The sequence below is a fragment of the Pyrus communis genome, chromosome 15, assembly GCF_041283825.1.
Source record: "Pyrus communis isolate YQ-2024b chromosome 15, ASM4128382v1, whole genome shotgun sequence".
Classification (NCBI taxonomy): domain Eukaryota; kingdom Viridiplantae; phylum Streptophyta; class Magnoliopsida; order Rosales; family Rosaceae; genus Pyrus; species Pyrus communis.
This window is the reverse complement of record NC_142579.1, coordinates 4,582,168-4,602,263: the sequence shown is the minus strand read 5'-3', so window position 1 is coordinate 4,602,263 and position 20,096 is coordinate 4,582,168. Positions and strand designations below refer to the sequence as shown.

The window sequence follows — 20,096 nt, the reverse complement described above, 5'->3', positions numbered from 1 at the left end:
CTTGTTCACCGAGTGTGTCATCGTGTTTTATGATTTTTATCGGCAAAATTTTGTTTCCCATAAAAAAGTATCCTCTACGCCTTCACTCAGTTGGTAAAGGGGGCAAACCTGAGATAGGCATTAGGTATGTGTCACGGTATTGTAAAAATTATAGAGTCCATGTGAGGGCTAAAGTTGGAAATTGAACATTTGAAGAAATATGATTATCACACTAATATACGGAGAGTGAATTTTTTAGAGCTTTTGGTGGGTGGAAAGAACTAGGGAGGATTATTTGTGGGAGAGAGTCCAATTTTCGGCTACTCCATGGGCTCTCCAGAATTTAGGGCGCTTTCTTTTCTGTAATACTGTCTGATTGAAGAGCTGTAGTGTTTTAGTGTCACATCCCAGCTCGACTCCGCCGTAGCACGAGGGAGGGGAGCATGTACATATAAGGCACATCACCCCCTCTCCGTTGGTCGATGTGGAATCTTACATTTAGAGTATTGTTGTAGTAGTCTGTTATTTTTGTGTGGTGTTTTGATGGCTTTTTTAAATTCTTTAGTGAGTTCTTGTCAGGTTTGGGCCATTGAACACCTTGTACTCTTTCCTTTCCTCAATGAAAGGTTTTTTCTTATTAAATAAATCTGTTAGGAAGAGGAGATTAATAGTAGAAAGCCTTCAATAGGATTTTACTGCCTTCTGGTGTTCCTTGGCACCTCCTTTTTCATAGTAATGCATGACGCAAAGGCCATGTATAGAGTCATAGGACAAGTTGTCCTCTGGCATATCAAACCTAACTAGCAGTATCTACAATCATTTCATTATCAAATATACAGATATATATATATATTTATATATATTTCAAGAGATATATCTCCAGATTTTTGGGCAGGGAAACTATGCACAGCAACATAGGATCTAAACAATTATCAATGCATAAGAAAAGGAACAGAAACCCTTAAAAATGTATTTTCAAGAACTTTGGAACAATATTCTTTCTAGAATACAAGAATCCCAGTTGGACTCTGTAGTCTTTGCACAATCCTGATGACTCAATTCCACAAGGATAATGCTCAAGAGGGAATCTCCACTGCCATTTCCCAACAACACACTATTTTGTTTCACCAAATTCTCTAAAGCCAAACCCATGACGATCCTTTGGTTTATGCATTGAACACATCTAACCAAACGGTCAGTTTCCCCTCTCCATTCCTCTCCCAAAAGTTATCTGTTGATTTTTCCAAAGTTTAAGCTACTTTATTCCACAATGGACATAAGTGGGAATGCTATTCAAGATTCAAGAGTCACTAAGCGAATCAGGGAAAGTGCCCCCTCTACATGAAGACATTCTCTACTCCACCCATCTAATTTTATCCTCACTGTGTCAACACAGGGGTCCATGAAGATAAAGCATACAGACTGCCCCTAGAGAAAGTCCCAAATAACTCAAAGGCCACTCTCCTGGTCCTGACCAACAACCCAAATACTAGCCATGGATGCTAATATCTCTATATTAGTACCTACCAACACACTTTTAGACATGTTAGTTTCAGCCCCAACTTTAAGGCCAGATATATGTGTAAATCCTTGTAAGCTTATGCAGTTCAACCATAGTGTGGGCAATTGTTGTAACTGCAAACGGGAGAATGCAAGATTTGTTATATTATGATGCCTAATTTGGTTAGCCTTTTGCTGTCCTTTTATTCCATTTTCTTCTGCTGTTAGTAATTTCTTTTGTTACACTATTTACGTGGGTATATGCAGAATTTTAAGAGAATTTATTAACCATTTTAGGATGGATAGTTTGATGACTTGGCCCTTTATTTTGCAGTGAAGTTGGAGATGAGGCAGTCCTAAACATACTTTGGGATAGATATGAAAAAGCTGTCGATAAGGTATGCTTGGAAGTTTATCAATTTGTCAAATTCTTTCTACGAAGATTCTTCAATGTTCTTCACAAAGGCTACTTGTAAATTATTATTATTATTTTTTCTGATGTAATAAAATGAACTGTGCCAAAAACAAGATTGTGTGTTGAGATTTGAGAATTACATTTTGTTGAGCTATTTATAAACTTTTCCTCATGCACTATGTTCAAGATTGGCAAGGGATTTTCTGTCTTGCCAAAAATAAAAGAGGGACTTACTGGTCCTTAGGGGAGCTATTCTCATTTTCTTGTCCAGCTATGTATAGTTTCTCTAACAATGATAATACATAATTTACATGCTTAGAAAAAAAGAGGTATAACCTAACCTTCATGAAATTTGATAGCCTTCAAGAAATTTAATTAACAGGAATTGAGAATAGATACTGTGGAATTGTTTTATGTATTGTTACACAACAGGGTTCTTTTTTTTTTTTTTTTTTTCTTTTTTTTGTTTTTTGGAAAACTGTTACACAACAGGTTAGGAATAATACAATAATAGCAGAGAATGACAATAATAGCTTTCCTTGTTCCTTGTGAGCTATAGTTGTAGTATGCTTTAACTTTGTGATTATTTGTTCACTCAATATATAGGTGGAAAAGAGGAGGCTGTTTCATGTTTTTCTTAAGCAGTTTCTGGCTGTATGCAAGAATTGGCAACCAGTAAATACAGGCCAAATGTCAGAGGCTGCTTCAACTACTGTTCAGTCTACAGAATATTCATCACATTCAGATGCTGTAGTTATTGGCTGCTTTGCTGGACATCCTGCAGAAGTCATTTTAGTGTTGACTGAAGAGATTACACATGTATCTTCTATGGTTGCCGAGTGTAAGTTGAAATTCATGTTTGCTTTTTAGCAATTGGCAATTTACTTTGGTGTTCGGTTTAAATTTTTTTGCAAAACATAATTTCTTTATTTTTATGGGATATCTTTGGCAGTATGATTGATACCACTACAAAGTCCAATTGAAAATGTTAGCAGCTGGATATTGGAAATTTTATTATTTAATTTAATTTATATATTTTACCTTGTACATAAAGATAAACATTCTCTACTTGAGTTGAGTAAGAATGGGAATTGGCTTTATAGCTTCCAATCTTCTTTCCAGCCAAAATGCAGGCAGTTAGTTATTGTGTTTCTATGTTATTTTATTATTGTCATTGTGTGAGTTTGAGTTTAGGTAGGATCTTGCAGTTAATCAACTGCCAGGCATACTCAGTAACTTACAGAAATTGATCTAAAGGAAGGATCTTTACTTTTGGTTTTTTTTTTTTAAATAATAAGAAAAAGAAGTAAATCATTGTTTTGTAGTATATGTTATAACGAAGTTGATTTTACTTGTGCTAATCAGCATGGTAGGAGTGCATGAGTAAATGATAAGTCTTTTGGGACAAATTTGTAACTGCACATTATTCATTGGACTTCATCATTGCCATCTAAATTGTATCTTGTTCTTCCTCTCGTCTCTTTTGGAAGACGTTTGGTAAACTCTTTTCAGGATTGTGGTCATGGTGTAATACATTGATATTTTAGCTCTTGATATTTGGTTAATTATTTCCTTATGGCCCCTTTGTTCCTCCCCGTATTATTTAGTTATGGTCTTTGTTCTTTCAATTTGGGTTTTCTTACATTTAATTTATGGTTACTTTGTTTCTCCCATGGTTAATCCAGTAAACAACAGTACAGTGCGATCGTCAGCAGATTTCTCTGGCCATTCCGCAGCCTTAAATATCATTTCGGAAGGAATGCCACTCCTGGATGCTCTTATGATTGTTACTCGTTCATTGCATAATTGCAGAGTTTTTGGATACTACGGTGGGATTCAAAAGCTAACGGCATTAATGAAAGGTATTAGTAGTTTACTCTCCTAATGTAATATCTCTTTGTGATGACACATTCGGAACTGGTGTTCTTATAATTTGAATTGTTGCAATTGTTAACTTATTTAAAACCTAAACGCCCCCCAATTGATTGAAGATTTTTGTTGCTGATAAAAATATATGTTCTTTTAATTGTTTCAACCATTTGATTTATTTGATTTCAAACCCCAACACAACTAAATGATTGAAAATAACCGATTCAAATCACTTAAAGTTGGATTGGGTTTATAATTCGGTTTGCTTTTCTTTGGATTGTACAAATATTTTGTTTGGTTTTAATTTGTGTGATGCTGTAAAATATGTTATTAGGACCCTATCCACCAAATTTGTTGTTTTCTTTTTAAGTCTTAATTGATCTTATTCTTGCAAAACATTGCTAATTTTGCAAATGTTTTTGTGATTTCAGGGGCTGTTGTCCAGCTTAAAACAATAAGCGGTGCACTTTCAGTTGATGAAAAGTCGTCTAATTCTACTATGGAGAGGACTGGACTCTTGCAACAAATACTTGTATATGTGGTGTCAATAATATGTAGTTTCATTGATTTAAATTCAAATGTATATGAGAAAGGTCAGTTGTACAGTAATACTATAGGCTTTGTTTCAAGGGGTGGTGCATCTCCAGTTGACTCTTCTGGTAGTTCAAAGGTTCCTTCCAGTGAAATAAGGTTACGATGGCAGCAGAGGGCAGTTGTGTCGGTGATGGAAGCTGGTGGACTTAATTGGTTAGTAGGTAAGGTAGGCAATTTTGTTTTTACTTGTTCTCTTATCTTTTCTTTTGGATGACAATAGGGTGGAAATTTTTATTTGTAACTTATAGTACATCACATCTCGACTTGGTAATACACACTGAAAACTTGTGCTACACTCTTAGAAACAATATGGTACAGGCTGGAGTCTGGACATCTTCCATATGTGATTTAATTATTTTGTAAAAAAAATTTCATTACTAATCTTCTTACGTCAACTTTTCCTAGAGAGAATTTAATCTTATCTTGATGACCTGTACCACTTGGTAAAAAATGTTTTTGTATGGTTATGATTTACATACGTCAAAAGTGCTAAATGCGTTCAGACTGCATGTGCATGTCCTTGCCATTTGTTGTAAAGATTTTGTTTTGTGTGCCTTGTTAATTTCCATGATGTATCTGTCCGTGCTTACAGTTGTAAATTTCTTAGATGCCCAATCACTTCTGTATTGCTAATCCACAGTTATACGGAAATAACAAAACTTATTATTTTGTCACAGTTCCATCACTTCCACAAGATTGTTTTCTCGTTTTCATCTGTGTATGTATGTTATACCTTGACTGTGTAGTTGGTCTTAGTTCCACTATTTTGGAGATATTATTTTCATTTTGTCATCTGTATAGGACACTTAGTGCTCTACATGCTTGTATCTCAAGTGTCTGTCTTTATTTTTTTTTGTGCTTGACTATCTCCGTGCAATCTATTTCATTTCTTTTCTGGCAGCCCCTTTTTTTCCTTTTTATGAAATTACCTTTCTCTTCTTTCTGTAGCTTGTTGAATTAAAAATTGTTCAAGTTAATTTAATATGCTTTTGGAAAATCTGATAATGTTGAGTCAAGCCCAAAAAAGGAAAAGAAATAATTTTTTTTTTCAATAGTTGTATGAATTCCTTTGTTGTCCTTAGCATGTGCTCTTGGTATTTACGTTTTCATAGGGTTCAGTGCACATAATGCATGAAGACATCCTACACTATCCCATGCCAGTCCCTGTTGCCTTGAGCTCCTGCTATTTTCTGCCCCCTACCCTTCATTTTTTGCTCTTGGATATATTTGAGTTCTATGAAGGCCCCAAATTCTTTTTGGTATCTGTATGGTATCCCTAGTGCCTTTTGTGAACCCTGTACTCTCTTTGCATCTACATTTTCATTGATGGAGATTGTTCTTGTCCCAGAGCTGCTGCGTGTAATCAAAAGGTTAAGCATGAAAGAACAGTGGACGGATACATCACTTTTGTATTTGTCTTTGAGAATTCTTCATTCGACATTAGCTCAGAATCCTCGTGGTCAAAATCATTTTAAGAGCATTGGAGGACTTGAAGTTCTGTTGGATGGTCTTGGAATACCATCAAGTAATGTGCTAATATTGAAAAGTTCTGCTTCTGCCGTTGAGAAAAGGTAATACCAACTCCTTGTGTATGACTTGCATCCTGAGGTTCATTTACCTTGTGCAATCATACATGCAAAATTTTCTTGAAATGCTAATGAATAGTGAGCAACATTTCATTTTATTTACGGCTTTCTTAAGTTTGCGTGGAATGTAGATTCAAAATTAAAATTTCTCTGAAAGGATTTCTGTATCTGTTTGATCTCCTTCAAGATAGATTATGCGGGTGAAGGTGAGCTTTTGTTTGTTTTGGGTCATTTTAAAACATATCTTTAGTTGGTGTCTGGGGTTAAGGGAATGTGGCTCTGCCAGATCAAGAGTATGTATTACTTTACTACTAGAATTTGCTTGAGATTAAATTTCTTATCTTTTTCTGGTAAAGTATTCGCTGAACAGCTTATCAACGTCATAAAGAAAAGGTCCTGTAAAGGGTGGTATCTGTGTATATGTTTTAGTTTTGTATTTTTAAGATGTAATTTAACCAGCAAAGTAAGTTTTTGCTGATTTGAAATTGATTTACTATGTTGTGAACTTCATAGCAATTTTTGTGACATGAGTCTGAGTGACTCAGAAAATTATGTGGATGGATATTTTCTGTTAGAAGGGAACTCTATGGCTCTTTGTGTTATACACTCCATTGCTCTGATATGTGCTCACTATTTTTTTGCAGATATGAGAACCCCTTGCTAAAAATTTTCCAGCTTCATGTTCTTTCTCTGGAAGTTCTCAAAGAGGCTGTGTATCCTTTATGTCCTTCGTTAGTTAACTTGTGAAATTTTGTACTTTTGTTTAATTAGGAATTTGATGTGGTGATTCTTTTTCTCCCAATAAATGAAGTTGTCTTACTGTGTACCATATGTTTTTATTGGATTTATGCTTATATCCATTGAATATCATGGAGACCTTCAATGCATATTTGTTGCATGGATGCATATATTGTTGAATTGAATGGGTACAATCATAAATCGAATAAACACTTAAGGGAAGTACTGTTCCTATTCGATCATTTTCTGTGCTACAAAGATCTGCTGTAGCTTTGCCTTTCATTATTCCTTCTTTTGTTTATCAAATAGTAGGCTTGACCATATACCGTTCTGCAAATTTGCAATTGTAACCTCATTAACTGCAAAGAATACTATTGATTCCCTTGACAAGTATGCAGCTTTGGGAATATCAGCAACTTGCAATTTCTTTGTGAAAACGGGAGGGTTCACAAATTTGCAAATAGCTTTTGTTTGCCTGCTTTCATGTTTCAAGAGTACAAACAGCAGACCAAGAATATGCCTGGTCAGCCTGATTTCCAAACGCCTATGATTGACTTCGGAAGTGAGAATAATGTGAAAAACCATATAGCAGAGGCTTCTGTTGCACTTCCTGCCAATGGTTCTTTCTCTCAACTTTGGAGTGATTATGCTGTTAAGCTGAGCAGAGTATTTTGTTCTTTTCTTCCTGCTTCAGAAGATTTCAAATCTCATGATCTCGAAGCATCCACTGGTCGAACTACTGTGGCAGTCTCTTCATTGTATGGTGAACTTTCAATCAAATGGATTATGAGGGTTCTTCATACTGTGTTCCCCTGCATTAAGGCCTGTTCAAATAAAAATGAACTGCCAAGCCACTTAAGGTGAATTTATTTAGGAAGTATTGTGCCAAGCCACTTCCAATTATTTATTAGGTGTTGTTACTTCTGTGTTAATGTACTGTTCAATTTCTCTCCCTTTCTTATGGATCTTACTCTTTGCCTTTTGCATTATCTGTAGGGTCTTTGTCAATACTCTGCAGCATTGTGTTTTAAATGCATTTAGGAATTTTCTTGTTTCATCTCCTGTGTCACTGAAAGTATTTCGGGAAGAGGGAATCTGGGAACTCATATTTTCTGAGAATTTTTTCTACTTTGGACCAGCGTCTGATGACCTTTCCGGAGAGTGTTGCACATATTATGAGTCCTCAAGGAACCTTGAACTGCCCTCTGCTTCTAGTGGCATCAACGGTCAAGCAAAAGTTTGTGGGATTGAAATTCTCCAAGTGGAAGTGATTTCATTTGTGGAGTTTGCTGCAACTTCTAGTGGAAGTGCTCATAACTTGGTTGGTTTTTCTCAGACATTTACTCTTCACCAAACTCACAATCTGTTGGTTTATGTATCTGGCTAGCTTTAACATTAAAGCATATTAGTACTGCTGATTTATTGTGCTTAATAAAATAACTTATTGTTTAAAGGTATTAAGGAATATCTTCCTGTCTTGGTATTGCTGTTGTTAAGCTGTTAGGTGACAAACCTTAGGGACAATATAAGCCCTGATAAATACCTTTCCCAGAGTTTCAGCCTATGCATCTCTCTCTGCATGTCCTCAAACATGAAATATATGTGCAAGGGGAAAACAACTTGTCAATGTCCTCAGAGTAGTTGTAGTACTGGGCAGTGCTATGGGCTTCTGTATCTCCTATTTTTAGGAATATACCTCTGTCGACCATTTTGTTAGATTGGAAGGCTGCATTATCTTGATCAATCTTAGTTCTTTTATAAATGTAGTCTTATGTATTTTTGTTTTGTTTTGTTTTGTGTTGATGGTGGATTACATGTCCCCTTACAGCTCTTATTTTGAAATAAAATCTTGTACTTTGATAACAAAAAAATTGCAGTACTTCAAATCAACACCTGCTTCATAGTTTCTGCATCTTTCCTTACTTCTTGCCTCATTTCTGTATGGCAGCCTGAATTATCTGCTTTGTTAGATGCCCTTGAACACTCTGCTTGCAATCCTGAAGTTGCTAGTGTTCTTGCCAAGAGTCTGCGTCGCGTGTTACAGCTTTCAACTGAGAAAACTGTTGCTTCTTTTAAGGCAGTTAATGCATTTCCTCGTGTCCTTAAAGTTGCTTGCATTCAAGCCCAAGAGTCAAGAAGTTTTGGCAATATAAGCCCTTCTCTTGAAAAAAATATTGATGAAGTGGTGCCTAGTCATCAGGGATCCAAATCACATCAGACAATGCAAAGATGGCTTAAATGCATGGAGACATCCATGGAGCTCTATATGGAATTTTTCTCAACAGCAGAAGATGCTAGAAGTTTGGTTCTGCATAGCGCCGAATGTATTGGTTATTTATTTGATTTATTCTGGGAAGAAGGTTTCAGGGATAATGTGCTTAGGCATATATTTGAGCTGATGAAGGTATTCCTTTATATCTTGTGTTCATTTGATATGTATTTCTTGACTGTTAGTGTTTATAAGCTGATTAACTTTAATTCTATATTGAATTTTGATATATTACTTTTTAGACTGTACCATCATCTGAAGAGGATCAGAGAGCAAAATTACAGTTATTTTCTAAATACTTGGAAACGTTCACTCAAATAAAGGAACGAGAGAAAAGCTTTGCAGAACTGTCTATCAATTTACTTGTTGGAATGAGAGATTTGCTCAAGATTGATCCTGTGGTATAATCCAATGCCTTGATTTTGTTTTCATCTTCAGTAGTCATTTTGTTTGAAGTTCCAATATCTCATCAGTATTTATTTTACACAGTACTATCAGACTTTATTTCGTGATGGAGAGTGCTTTTTGCACGTTGTCTCTTTACTAAATGGTAACCTTGAGGAGCGTAGTGGAGAAAACTTGGTTCTGAATGTTCTTCAAACTCTTACCTGTCTGCTTGCAAGCAATGATACATCAAAGGTATTTCAATTTTTAAACCTAGATGGACATCTTTTCCATCTTTTTCTTGTATTTAGTGTTCCTTTTTTATTCTTAGAAAAAGTTTGTTTCCACAAAAGAAGGTAATCCTTTTTCTCTCATGGTTACTGTCTCTCTTTGTTTGGTCGTATAGAAGCTTGAATGCTTGATTTATGTCTTGTTGGTTCACAGAAGATGTTGAATTTAGTTTCATGATGTCATCCAGAAGCATTCACTGTGCATTGCATTTTTTATTTGACTTTGTGGATGTGGCAGTACCATGGAGAATAGAACATCAATTGAATATGCATTATGAGCACATAAACTTTTTTGAGTTCCTGCTGATCACAAAGAGAACAGCACTGAAAGAAGAATTACAAAACTACAGCATTCTAGTCCAATAAATAGCGTGAAAAGTCCAATCCGCCTTGGAGCCTACAAGGATGACCAAGAGCCTTGTCCCACAATCCCAACATCTTTAATAAGGAACCCTGTCTCTCTAACAGTTTCACACACACACACACACACACACACACGGAGTCCAAGCCTCCTCGGAGCCTACAAGGATGACCAAGAATGCTGTCCCACACCCCCAACATCTTCAATAAGGAACCCTGTCTATCAAACATTGTCACACACACACACACAGAGGTGTGGGCTGTAAAAATGGTGAGTGGCCTTTGAATTTTTGGGGTTCCTTTAGGGGAACATCATGATCCTTGAACTTCTGGGATCCTGCAGTGGTAAAAGGGATCATCAAATATGTTAATTAAAGAGAATTGTCTTGAATCTCAACTTTTGGCTAATTTCTACATTGTACATGTTGATTTTTATTAGATTTTCAACAAAAGATTTGTTACCCATTAAGAAAGAATTCTTTTTATACATTTGTCTTTCCTAGGTTGCTTGACTCTCAAATATGCAGCATTATTATGTAAGCATATGCATTTGATATTTGGGTACTACAATTTCCTTTTCTTGTTCATAATTCTAGGTTTCTAGTTACTAATGTTGACTGGGTGATATATTTTTGCAGGCTACATTTAGAGTTCTTGCAGGCAAGGGATACCAGACATTGCAAAGCTTACTGTTGGAGTTTTGTCAGTCACGCTCAAGTGAAGGACTTTTGATTGCTTTGCTTGATATGCTTGTCGATGGAAAGTTTGATATGAAATCAGGCCCTAAAATAAAGGTGTCTACCTAAAGCAAACCTTATCCAGAAAGTTTTTAATATCCCCTTTCAGGACTTTTCTTTTCCATAATGCCCACAGATTTATTTTTTGTTTATGAGTTTTATACTTGCACCAACTATGGCTATGGAATTAAATTCCTGTGTCCTGCTTCTTGTAATTATATCTTCTTTTTCACTTCTCTCCGTGCAGAATGAAGACGTGATTATACTTTATCTGCGTGTTTTGCGGGAGGTTGGTGATCATTTCTATTTTTGTTCTCTATCATGTCCAAATTTCCCAAAGTCTATATCTTTCTATATCATTGCTTTCTATTTTATGATTGGGCAGAGCAGTGACTCGTTGCAGCATAACGGGCTGGATGTGTTTCAACAACTACTGAGGGATTCCATTTCCAATCGGGCTTCCTGCGTCAGAGCAGGAATGCTTAATTTTCTTCTTGATTGGTTTTCACAAGAAGACAATGATAGTGTTATCTTGAAAATTGCCCAACTAATTCAGGTCGTTGGTGGACATAGCACATCTGGAAAAGACATTCGCAAAATCTTTGCCCTTCTCCGAAGTGAGAAAATTGGGAATCAGCAAAACTATTGCTCACTATTGTTGTCCAGTGTTTTGTCAATGCTAAATGAAAAGGGTCCTACTGCCTTCTTTGACTTCACTGGGAATGATTCTGTAAGTCCAACTCTGTCTTCGGAAGCTCCTTTGTTTTTCTTTGTTTTTTATTTTTTTTTTTATTTTTTTATTTTTAAAATGTTGTTACAAGAAACAAGAAGTTTATTGAATGAAGTGGAAAACAAGATGGACAAGGAGTCCATCAAGAGCAACCACCTAAAATTATAACCAATACACAACCCAAAGGGAGTAGAATGAAAATGAGGTGGTACTTCCAAGTTCGGACTAGTAGTTCAGTTTGATCTTTTGAATTGTTTGAAAACTTGGGACCAATGCTAACATACTAATAAAATCCTGCTAAAAAATTCCAAGTAATTAAAAGTAGCCCTATTGCGCATATTCTTAAAAGTTAAGAGTAGGTTATAGGTCACCACCATCCCCATAATTTTGTCTAGTCTAATGTGTTCTCCTCTTCTTTTGGTTGGTATGTCAACTGAATACATATCATGGTTTGAAATAACAGTTTTTATTTCAAGTTTGAGGCTTTGTGGGGTTGTTTGGTGTTGGCAGTTTTTTGGAACATTTGGTTGGAGAGTAATAGAAGAATTTTTTAGGATTACAAGGGAGTGGGCGTAAATGAACTATGGGATATACCAGGCAGCTCTTTGGGCATCAGTTCCAAATGAATTCAGGGATGATTCTTATTCTTCTGTAATGATGGTTGTGTTAACAGCTGGAATATGAGTTTGGATTCAAGTTTTGATTTTTGTATATTAGTCCTATTTGAGAGGTCTGGTTTAGTACTTTAGGTTTAGTTGGTGGATTTCTTATCGACTTTTTGTAAATTCTACTGTTGTTAATGAGAGTTCTTTTGTTGACCGAAAAAATGGTTTTATTTACTTACTCTTGGTTTTGGATGCTTGCTTAATGTATATTGATACTATTCTCTAAAAGGTCATGTCTTGTGTCATCCTTATCCCAAAAGTTTAAGTAGTTCTGATTCATTGATGTTATCATATGAATAAAACGTTTAAAGATAACTCCCTCTCAATTGTAGCCTCTCTCATACTTTATAAACTCTAAATTCTAGACCCTACATATGTACAATTTTTCCTGTTCTGTTTTATATTGTTAATTGTTTTGTGCTATTTGAAATGCCATAAATTATTTTATCTGTTGTATCTTGTGTCTGATCCTCTCTCTCTCTCCCGCTCTCTCTCTTGTTTGCTTGTAGGGGATCATAATAAAAACGCCTGTGCAGTGGCCTCTGAATAAAGGATTTTCTTTTTCATGTTGGCTTCGCGTGGAGAATTTCCCCAGAAGTGGAAAAATGGGTCTTTTCAATTTTCTTGCAGAAAATGGACGAGGGTGTATGGCTGCACTTGCAAAGGACAAGCTTGTTTATGAGGTAAATATATTGTTGGGGGCTATGTTCTCGTGCTTGACTCATATTCTAAATGTGGATGTGTTCAATCTTGTTGCTATTTTAGTCATTTTCATTTGCTATATCCTAAAGCTTACCACCAGTGTCATGCCACTAATGATGTCTTTCATGATTCCAGTCAATGAATCTGAAGCGACAATCGGTCCAGTTACAGGTTAATATTGTTAGAAAGAAATGGCATTTTCTATGTATAACCCATAGCATTGGAAGAGCATTTTCTGGGGGTAGCTTATTGAGGTGTTACGTGGATGGTGATCTCGTTTCTTCTGAAAGATGCAGGTTGGAGGCTACCTCCGTTCTTCCTTCACATGTGGATTTGTTTTATCTTTTGTCTAGTTACAAATATTATCCCTTACTTTCATACTTTTGTGTTTCAGATATGCCAAAGTTAATGAATTATTAACAAGTTGTAGAATTGGCGCAAAATTTGATATACCCCTGCATGACGACGATTTGGCTCTGGAATCTGTAAAAGATTCACATCCTTTCCTCGGTCAGATTGGTCCTGTTTATGTATTTAATGATGCCATTTCTTCTGAGCAAGTTCAGGGCATATATTCTCTTGGACCAAGCTACATGTATTCGTTTCTTGACAGTGAAGCTGCCTCATCTAAGGATAACCCAGTGCTTAGTGGGATCCTTGATGCCAAAGATGGTCTTGCATCAAAAATTCTTTTTGGACTTAATGCACAGGTTCTCTCTTATAGTCTTATTAGAAAACTAGTTCTCTATAATCTTTCGTGTCTGTTTATGAAGTAACCCTAATCCATTAGTTATCCTATAAGGAAAAAGGAGTACTCTAAGCAGTTGGTCTCTTCTTTCAGGCATGTGATGGCAGGAAACTCTTTAATGTTTCACCAATGCTGGACCATGTATCAGATAAGAACTCATTTGAAGCAACTGTGATGGTTGGCACGCAGCAATGCTCCAGACGCTTATTGCAACAGATAATTTACTGTGTTGGAGGTGTATCAGTGTTTTTTCCTCTTATTGCCCAGTCTGAAAAATATGAAAGTGAAGAAAGTGGGAAATTTGAGCATACATTGCCTATTATCACGAGAGAACGGGTGACTGCTGAAGTTATTGAGCTCATAGCTTCTGTTCTAGATGAGAACTTAGCTAATCAACAACAGATGCATCTTCTCTCTGGATTCTCAATACTAGGGTTCTTGTTGCAATCAGTTCCTCCTCAGCAGCTTAATTTGGAAACACTTTCAGCTTTAAAACACCTATTTTATGTCGTCGCAAACTGCGGTATACATCATTAACTGTTTCTCAATTCTCATATAAACGGTTCTTCACAAAAAAAAAAAAAAAAAAAAATCTCATATAAACGGCTAATACGTATATCTGTATTTTTTTTTTATCCCATGTAAATTGTGCAGAAGTTTCTGAATCATTCATTTGCCCAGATTTATTTATTCTCCTTTTTTTACCTTTAGGCTTGGCGGAGCTGCTTACTAAAGAGGCTATATCCAGCATATTTCTTAACCCTCTCATCTGGTTGTATACGGCTTATAAGGTGCAGCGTGAATTATATATGTTTCTCATCCAGCAGTTTGATAATGACCCAAGGTTACTTAAAAGCCTTTGCCGGCTCCCCCGTGTTATTGATATAATACGCCAATTTTATTGGGATAATCCAAAATCTCGATTTTCTGTTGGAAACACGCCTCTTCTTCATCCCATCACAAAACAAGTTCTTGGGGAGAGACCCAGTAATGAAGAGATACGAAAAATTCGTCTTGTTTTGTTGAGCCTTGGTGAAATGAGCCTCAGGTATGGCTCTTCGCTTCATTAGAAGGATTTTGTTGTTTCCAAACATATAGCTATGATCATGTTTTTTCTGTTCCAACAAACAAATTTAACATAACAGACTATCATGTCTTGTTCATTTCATGTTTTAAGTGAAATCTTAAAAATGTCCTGGGTAATATGCAGGCAGAAAATTGCAGCCGCAGATATAAGAGCTTTAATAGCTTTTTTTGAAACAAGTCAGGATTCAACCTGTATCGAGGATGTTTTACATATGCTTGTTCGAGCACTTTCTCAAAAACCACTGCTTGCAGCTTTCCTGGAGCAGGTGAACCTGATTGGTGGTTGTCACATGTTTGTTAATCTTCTTCAGAGGTATGCATTGAATATTATGAATTCAATGATGTATAAATTAAATCTTCACACTAGAGCATGTGGGTAAGACCTTATTTTCAAGTGTTCTCTTACTCTCTGTCTGGACGAGGGACTTTCAAAGTAACAAGGAACTTTAGACTGAATTATCAAAAGTGCACTAGAACACTACCAATGAACTACCCAAGCACTACAAAGCTAGTATTAAAACATTACAAATGAACTACAAAGGCCCTAAACAAAGGACTTTCAAATGACACCTTTCTAGGAATCATTTGAAAGTTATCTTAATTGTAATGCATCTAGTCATTTTCAAGTCTGTCTATCTAGTTTTTGTAGTACACTGCTTACAAATTTAGCCTAAGTTCCATGGAACTTTAAAGTCCATCCAAATGCACCATAAGAACTCAATTATTACTTGGGGTGCTTTGATTGTGGAACTACTGCTTCCCGAAGTGTGCATCAATAAGAATAGACTTGGAAGAATTTGAGAAACATGATTACTTAAAAAGGCAATTATTTTTACCGTTAAAAGTAGTCTGGTACTTAAACTAAATTGGCTCAAAAGATGAGTGATGACTTTAAGGATTTAGAGAATTGGCAACAATACTGATAAAGCTATACGTATATATATTGTTTTTTCTGTATGTTACAGTCAATAGCTATATAATTACTGGTCTGTCTAGAGTAATAGGGAAACCTAGGATTGATCTAGTGAATTGCACCACCCTTCCATAATTGGCATTTTATTTCATAGAAAAGAGAAAATCTCTTTAAAATCTTTAAATGAATACAAAGTTGAGAACAAGTAGTCCACCTGAAAGACACAAATTTGAAGCTAACTACCAGAGATGGAACATTTTAGATTCTGACCATATCACAACACAATGCAGTGAACTACCGTAGAGCTGGCTTCTAGTAAACTAAAATAGCAGAAAAAGGATAGAGCTGTTCTTGAAATACGGATACCCAAAAGCCAAAATCTGATTTTACCGCAAAGTACCTCCACACCCACCATAACTTCAATGCTTCTTCAATTTCTCTCCACCCAAAGAACCCCTCCTATCACCAAATACCACATGCTTATTGCTCAACAAAAAGTGATGATGTTGCTTCCAGATATAATTGCACGATTGCAAAAATATTATCTAAATATGTTTCTCAATGATTAATGGTGAGTTTTTGCTCAAATTGCTTATTGGTTTCTCCTCGAATAAGTCTACTCTTATATGATTGTAAATCACTATACGTAACTGAGGCGGAAAAATCTTTTTCTTTTCTAGATCATTGTTTCAGAATACAGTCACTTATATGTCGTTAAAAGTATAGATCGATAAGAAACACGACCTATGCTGTTATATATTGTCTTCTGATTTTGTTTTTCATTTCTTGCCATAGGGAATATGAACCTATTAGATTGCTCAGCTTGCAACTCCTTGGGAGACTTTTGGTTGGTCTTCCATCTGAGAAGAAGGGAGCAAGATTTTTTAATCTTGCAGTTGGAAGATCTCGGTTTCTTTCAGATGGCCAAAAAAAAATTAGTATGAAGATGCAACCAATTTTTTCAGGCATGTCTGATAGGTTATTCAGGTTTCCACAAACAGATAACTTGTGTGCTTCGTTGTTTGATGCTCTTCTTGGTGGTGCTAGCCCCAAACAGGTACTTGAAACACAGTTTTAGAAAATTAGAAAGCAAAAAATAAAAAATTTGCAGTTCATCCTGTCATTGTAGCTGTGCAATTATTGTTGCATTCTTGTTTTGATTTTTCAAACAGGATACTGGGCAAACTTACTTGAGAATTAATTTCGGATTTACAGGTGTTACAGAAACACCACCAGGTTGAAAGGCAGAGAAGCAAAGCAAATAGCACTCATTTTCTCCTTCCGCAAATTTTGGTTCTTATTTTCAGATTCCTGTCTGGCTGTGAGGATGCAGGTTCAAGAATGAAAATTATCAGAGACATACTTGATCTTCTTGATTCTGATCCTTCAAATGTTGAAGCTTTTATGGTATTTAGCGCTACAAGTGTTTTATAGTGTACGTTTTCTTATTTTATTAAATTCTCCTAACTGAAATGTTTTGAATAGGAATTTGGCTGGAATGCCTGGTTAACAGCTTGTGTAAAGCTTGGTGTATTCAAAAACTACAAGGTTAATCCCCAAGACCAAGATGACAATGAGAAAAACGAGCAAGATATGGTGAGGAATCTGTTTGGTGTAGTTCTTTGTTACTATGTCCATTCTGTCAAAGGTGGGTGGCAGCAGTTAGAAGATACAGTGACTTTCCTACTAATGCAGTGTGAACATGTACGTTAAAATCCACTGTGCTATTCTACATCTCTTATTAATTATAGACTTTATATGATCTCAAGTTTTATTTTTATTTATTTTTTTATTTTTTTTCTACTTTTTCTGGCAGGGGGGCATTTCATTTCGATACTTGCTTCGAGATATATATAAGGATTTGATCAGTAAACTTGTGGAATTGTCTTCTGAAGAGAATATCTTCATCTCGCAACCATGCCGGGACAACACGTTATACCTTCTAAGACTGGTCGATGAGATGCTTATCTCTGAAATAGACCAAAAACTTCCGGTAATCAGCTTACTTGGAATTGAGATCATAATATCCTAGCTACTTCCATGCTCAACGACACCACCCAAGCTTAAGTAGAAATAAAAAAGAACAATGAATACAATAATTTATCATTTTACAAAAGTACATAAACAGATCTGCGTTATAGTCAGTTTGCTAAATCAACTGCTTCAATTAGTGGATACTCCATGATCACGTGACACTCCAATTGCAGTTCTCTAACTTCAGTCTTCCTATTCTGATTTATTAAGATGCTCTCCATCTTTCCTCAGCTGTGGATAGATGACTTGAAATTCAAAATATGACCAGTTATTCTTATCTCTTGGCAATCACATCACAGTTCTAAACTTTCACATCACATGCTCACTTATTTCACCAGTTTTCTGTTATGTCAACTACACCAATAATTCCCAATGGGTATGTTGGACGAACTCTGGTGACAGTCAGCCAATGCAGTTGATGGTTCCTTAAATTTTCTTTCAGTAATGAATTGTTAACCATCTGCTTCTATATGCATACACAAAAGCATTGCTTAATTGGTTTTCAATGCTATGAAATGGCTTGTAATTTTCTGTTTATTTCATTTTAGTTGCAGAGGTGAGACTATCAATTAAAATTTGACTTTCTTGTAGTTTCCGGCAAGTAACTCTGACTTTTCCCTGGATTCGCTGGAGCTAGAACGCCATAAAGATTATGGCTCTGCCTTGTATGAAGTGCTAGAAGGAGAAATTGATAGCCAAACATCCAGGTACTAGCTTCTGGAGTTGCAACTTTTATTTTTGAAACTGATGCCCATTATGATATCAGTCGCTAATACTGTCTCTGGATTTAACCTATCTAGATGAATCTGCTTAAATTTAATTTTGCCAGATGAATAGTGTTAATGTTGTCATAATAGTTGTATGTAGTTATGCCAGTCTGCACTGGAGGGAGTCTAGTACTGAGGGCATTCTGGGATGGTGCTCTGTCTGTCGGTTTAGGTTTTCTATTTGGGTTTAGATGTTTCTGCTGCTGTTTTAGGTGTTACATGGCCTACTAGTAGATTTCTCTAGAGGTAAATAGAATTTGTGACCCGAAACCCTTAGGGCCTGTTTGGGGTCCTTCTTGGACTCTATTTCATGTTCAAAAATGATGAATGTGGCTAAATTACTTAATACTCATTCGTTTCAAAAACAAAAAATTGGATCCAAGAAGGATACTGAACAACCCCTTAGGTTTTCTGTTTGGGTTTTTATGTTTCTGCTGCTGTTTTAGGTGTTTCATGGCGTACTTGTAGATTTCCCTACAGGTAAAGAGAATAACGTGATCTATTATTCTTCTCTCGAAGGAGGATTAAATAGTACATAGTTGATTACAAGGAAAGAAAAGAAAGGCTAGGAGTCAACTCCCATGAAAAAAGCCTATAACTATGCTAATCGGCCAATTTTGGACTATTAAACATATAAATGTAAACACTACTTGTCCATGCTTCTTGTAATTCCTTCTGTGTTCACCAAATAGAACTTGTGTTTCTTATCAAAATAAAAAATAGTTTGTATGCAGTTATGCTACACCACTACTTAGGTAATCTGATGATCTGTCTATTAACCATTTTTTTATTGAAGAGAGATGCCTTTTATTCAATGTGACAGGATGTGAGCGTACAAATTACATTAAGACTGCCAAACTCTTATCTCTGACTGGCTTTTCACTCTATTCAGTTTAAGACAGCATAAAAAGATGAAGGAAAAAAATAAAAAAAATCCACATCCCTATACTCAATTGAAACACAAGCCCATCATAACACCCAAATAGAACTCTATCCCACAATTCCTCTACCTCATGTCCTTATGTTTTTGTTTGTCGTCGTACAGATGACCCATGTTATACTGATTCCTCATATAATAAATCTGTGGAGCTGATTTTCGCATACCCTTTTTAGCCTCTCACATGCCTCTTTATTTCTGGCCATTAGATTGAATAAATCAAACAGAAACAACAGAAAAGATTAAACAGGGGTGTGTGGAAGGAGAAAAAGCGTGTATTTATCATTTTCGTATATATGTACTTAGATTTGAAAAAGCGGAGACACTTTATAAAATTTTATTAGACTCCGAAGCAAGTGTTCAATTTTCTCCATGCGTTTTAAATTAATAAGCCAGGAAAATACTTGTGCATTATTTTGTTTGGATATTTTTAACTCTAGGTGAATAGATTGCGTATAATCCCCTGGCCATACATGAGTAGTTAGATTCAGAAGCATAATTTAATTCTGTTCTTGACTTGATGCATTGTTCATCTACACAAGATATTTGTGAGTCTCCTCAAAAGGGCAACATGCCCAAATCTCCAATCACTGGGAGAGGACAAAGATTTACAAAATTGTGGTGGTTAAACTCTGATGTTTGTGGTCCATGTTGGCTACATCAAAGGAAGAATTCTCTTAGTTTATGACATTCTTCAGCGATAACTCTTGGTTGGATTTAGGAGCCTAGGAGGTTTCTCGTTTCAATTCTGAAGTTCTTGTGCAGTTTCCTTTGTTTATTTGTATTTTCTTGT

At 35.8% G+C, this 20,096-nt stretch overlaps 1 protein-coding gene across 2 annotated transcripts in view; it reads left to right on the top strand.

Annotated features, from left to right (window-relative positions):
* The window catches only part of LOC137708566 (BEACH domain-containing protein B), a 32,557-nt gene that overhangs the window by 1,344 nt on the left and 11,117 nt on the right, over positions 1–20,096 (top strand). The window contains exons 3-27 of one of the 2 annotated variants that reach the window (XM_068447678.2): positions 1,814–1,877; positions 2,501–2,735; positions 3,580–3,756; positions 4,195–4,518; positions 5,706–5,928; positions 6,588–6,656; positions 7,080–7,541; positions 7,678–8,002; positions 8,630–9,085; positions 9,193–9,351; positions 9,440–9,589; positions 10,623–10,778; positions 10,969–11,010; positions 11,107–11,451; positions 12,626–12,799; positions 12,954–13,114; positions 13,213–13,528; positions 13,660–14,089; positions 14,278–14,614; positions 14,777–14,965; positions 16,361–16,622; positions 16,781–16,972; positions 17,051–17,269; positions 17,382–17,558; positions 18,191–18,306. In XM_068447678.2, the coding sequence (XP_068303779.2) occupies positions 1,814–1,877; positions 2,501–2,735; positions 3,580–3,756; positions 4,195–4,518; positions 5,706–5,928; positions 6,588–6,656; positions 7,080–7,541; positions 7,678–8,002; positions 8,630–9,085; positions 9,193–9,351; positions 9,440–9,589; positions 10,623–10,778; positions 10,969–11,010; positions 11,107–11,451; positions 12,626–12,799; positions 12,954–13,114; positions 13,213–13,528; positions 13,660–14,089; positions 14,278–14,614; positions 14,777–14,965; positions 16,361–16,622; positions 16,781–16,972; positions 17,051–17,269; positions 17,382–17,558; positions 18,191–18,306 (5,760 nt within the window). Of the gene's footprint in view, positions 1–1,813; positions 1,878–2,500; positions 2,736–3,579; positions 3,757–4,194; positions 4,524–5,705; positions 5,929–6,587; positions 6,657–7,079; positions 7,542–7,677; positions 8,003–8,629; positions 9,086–9,192; positions 9,352–9,439; positions 9,590–10,622; positions 10,779–10,968; positions 11,011–11,106; positions 11,452–12,625; positions 12,800–12,953; positions 13,115–13,212; positions 13,529–13,659; positions 14,090–14,277; positions 14,615–14,776; positions 14,966–16,360; positions 16,623–16,780; positions 16,973–17,050; positions 17,270–17,381; positions 17,559–18,190; positions 18,307–20,096 lie in introns of those variants that run through there. The other variant, XM_068447686.2, reaches the window with a different exon arrangement.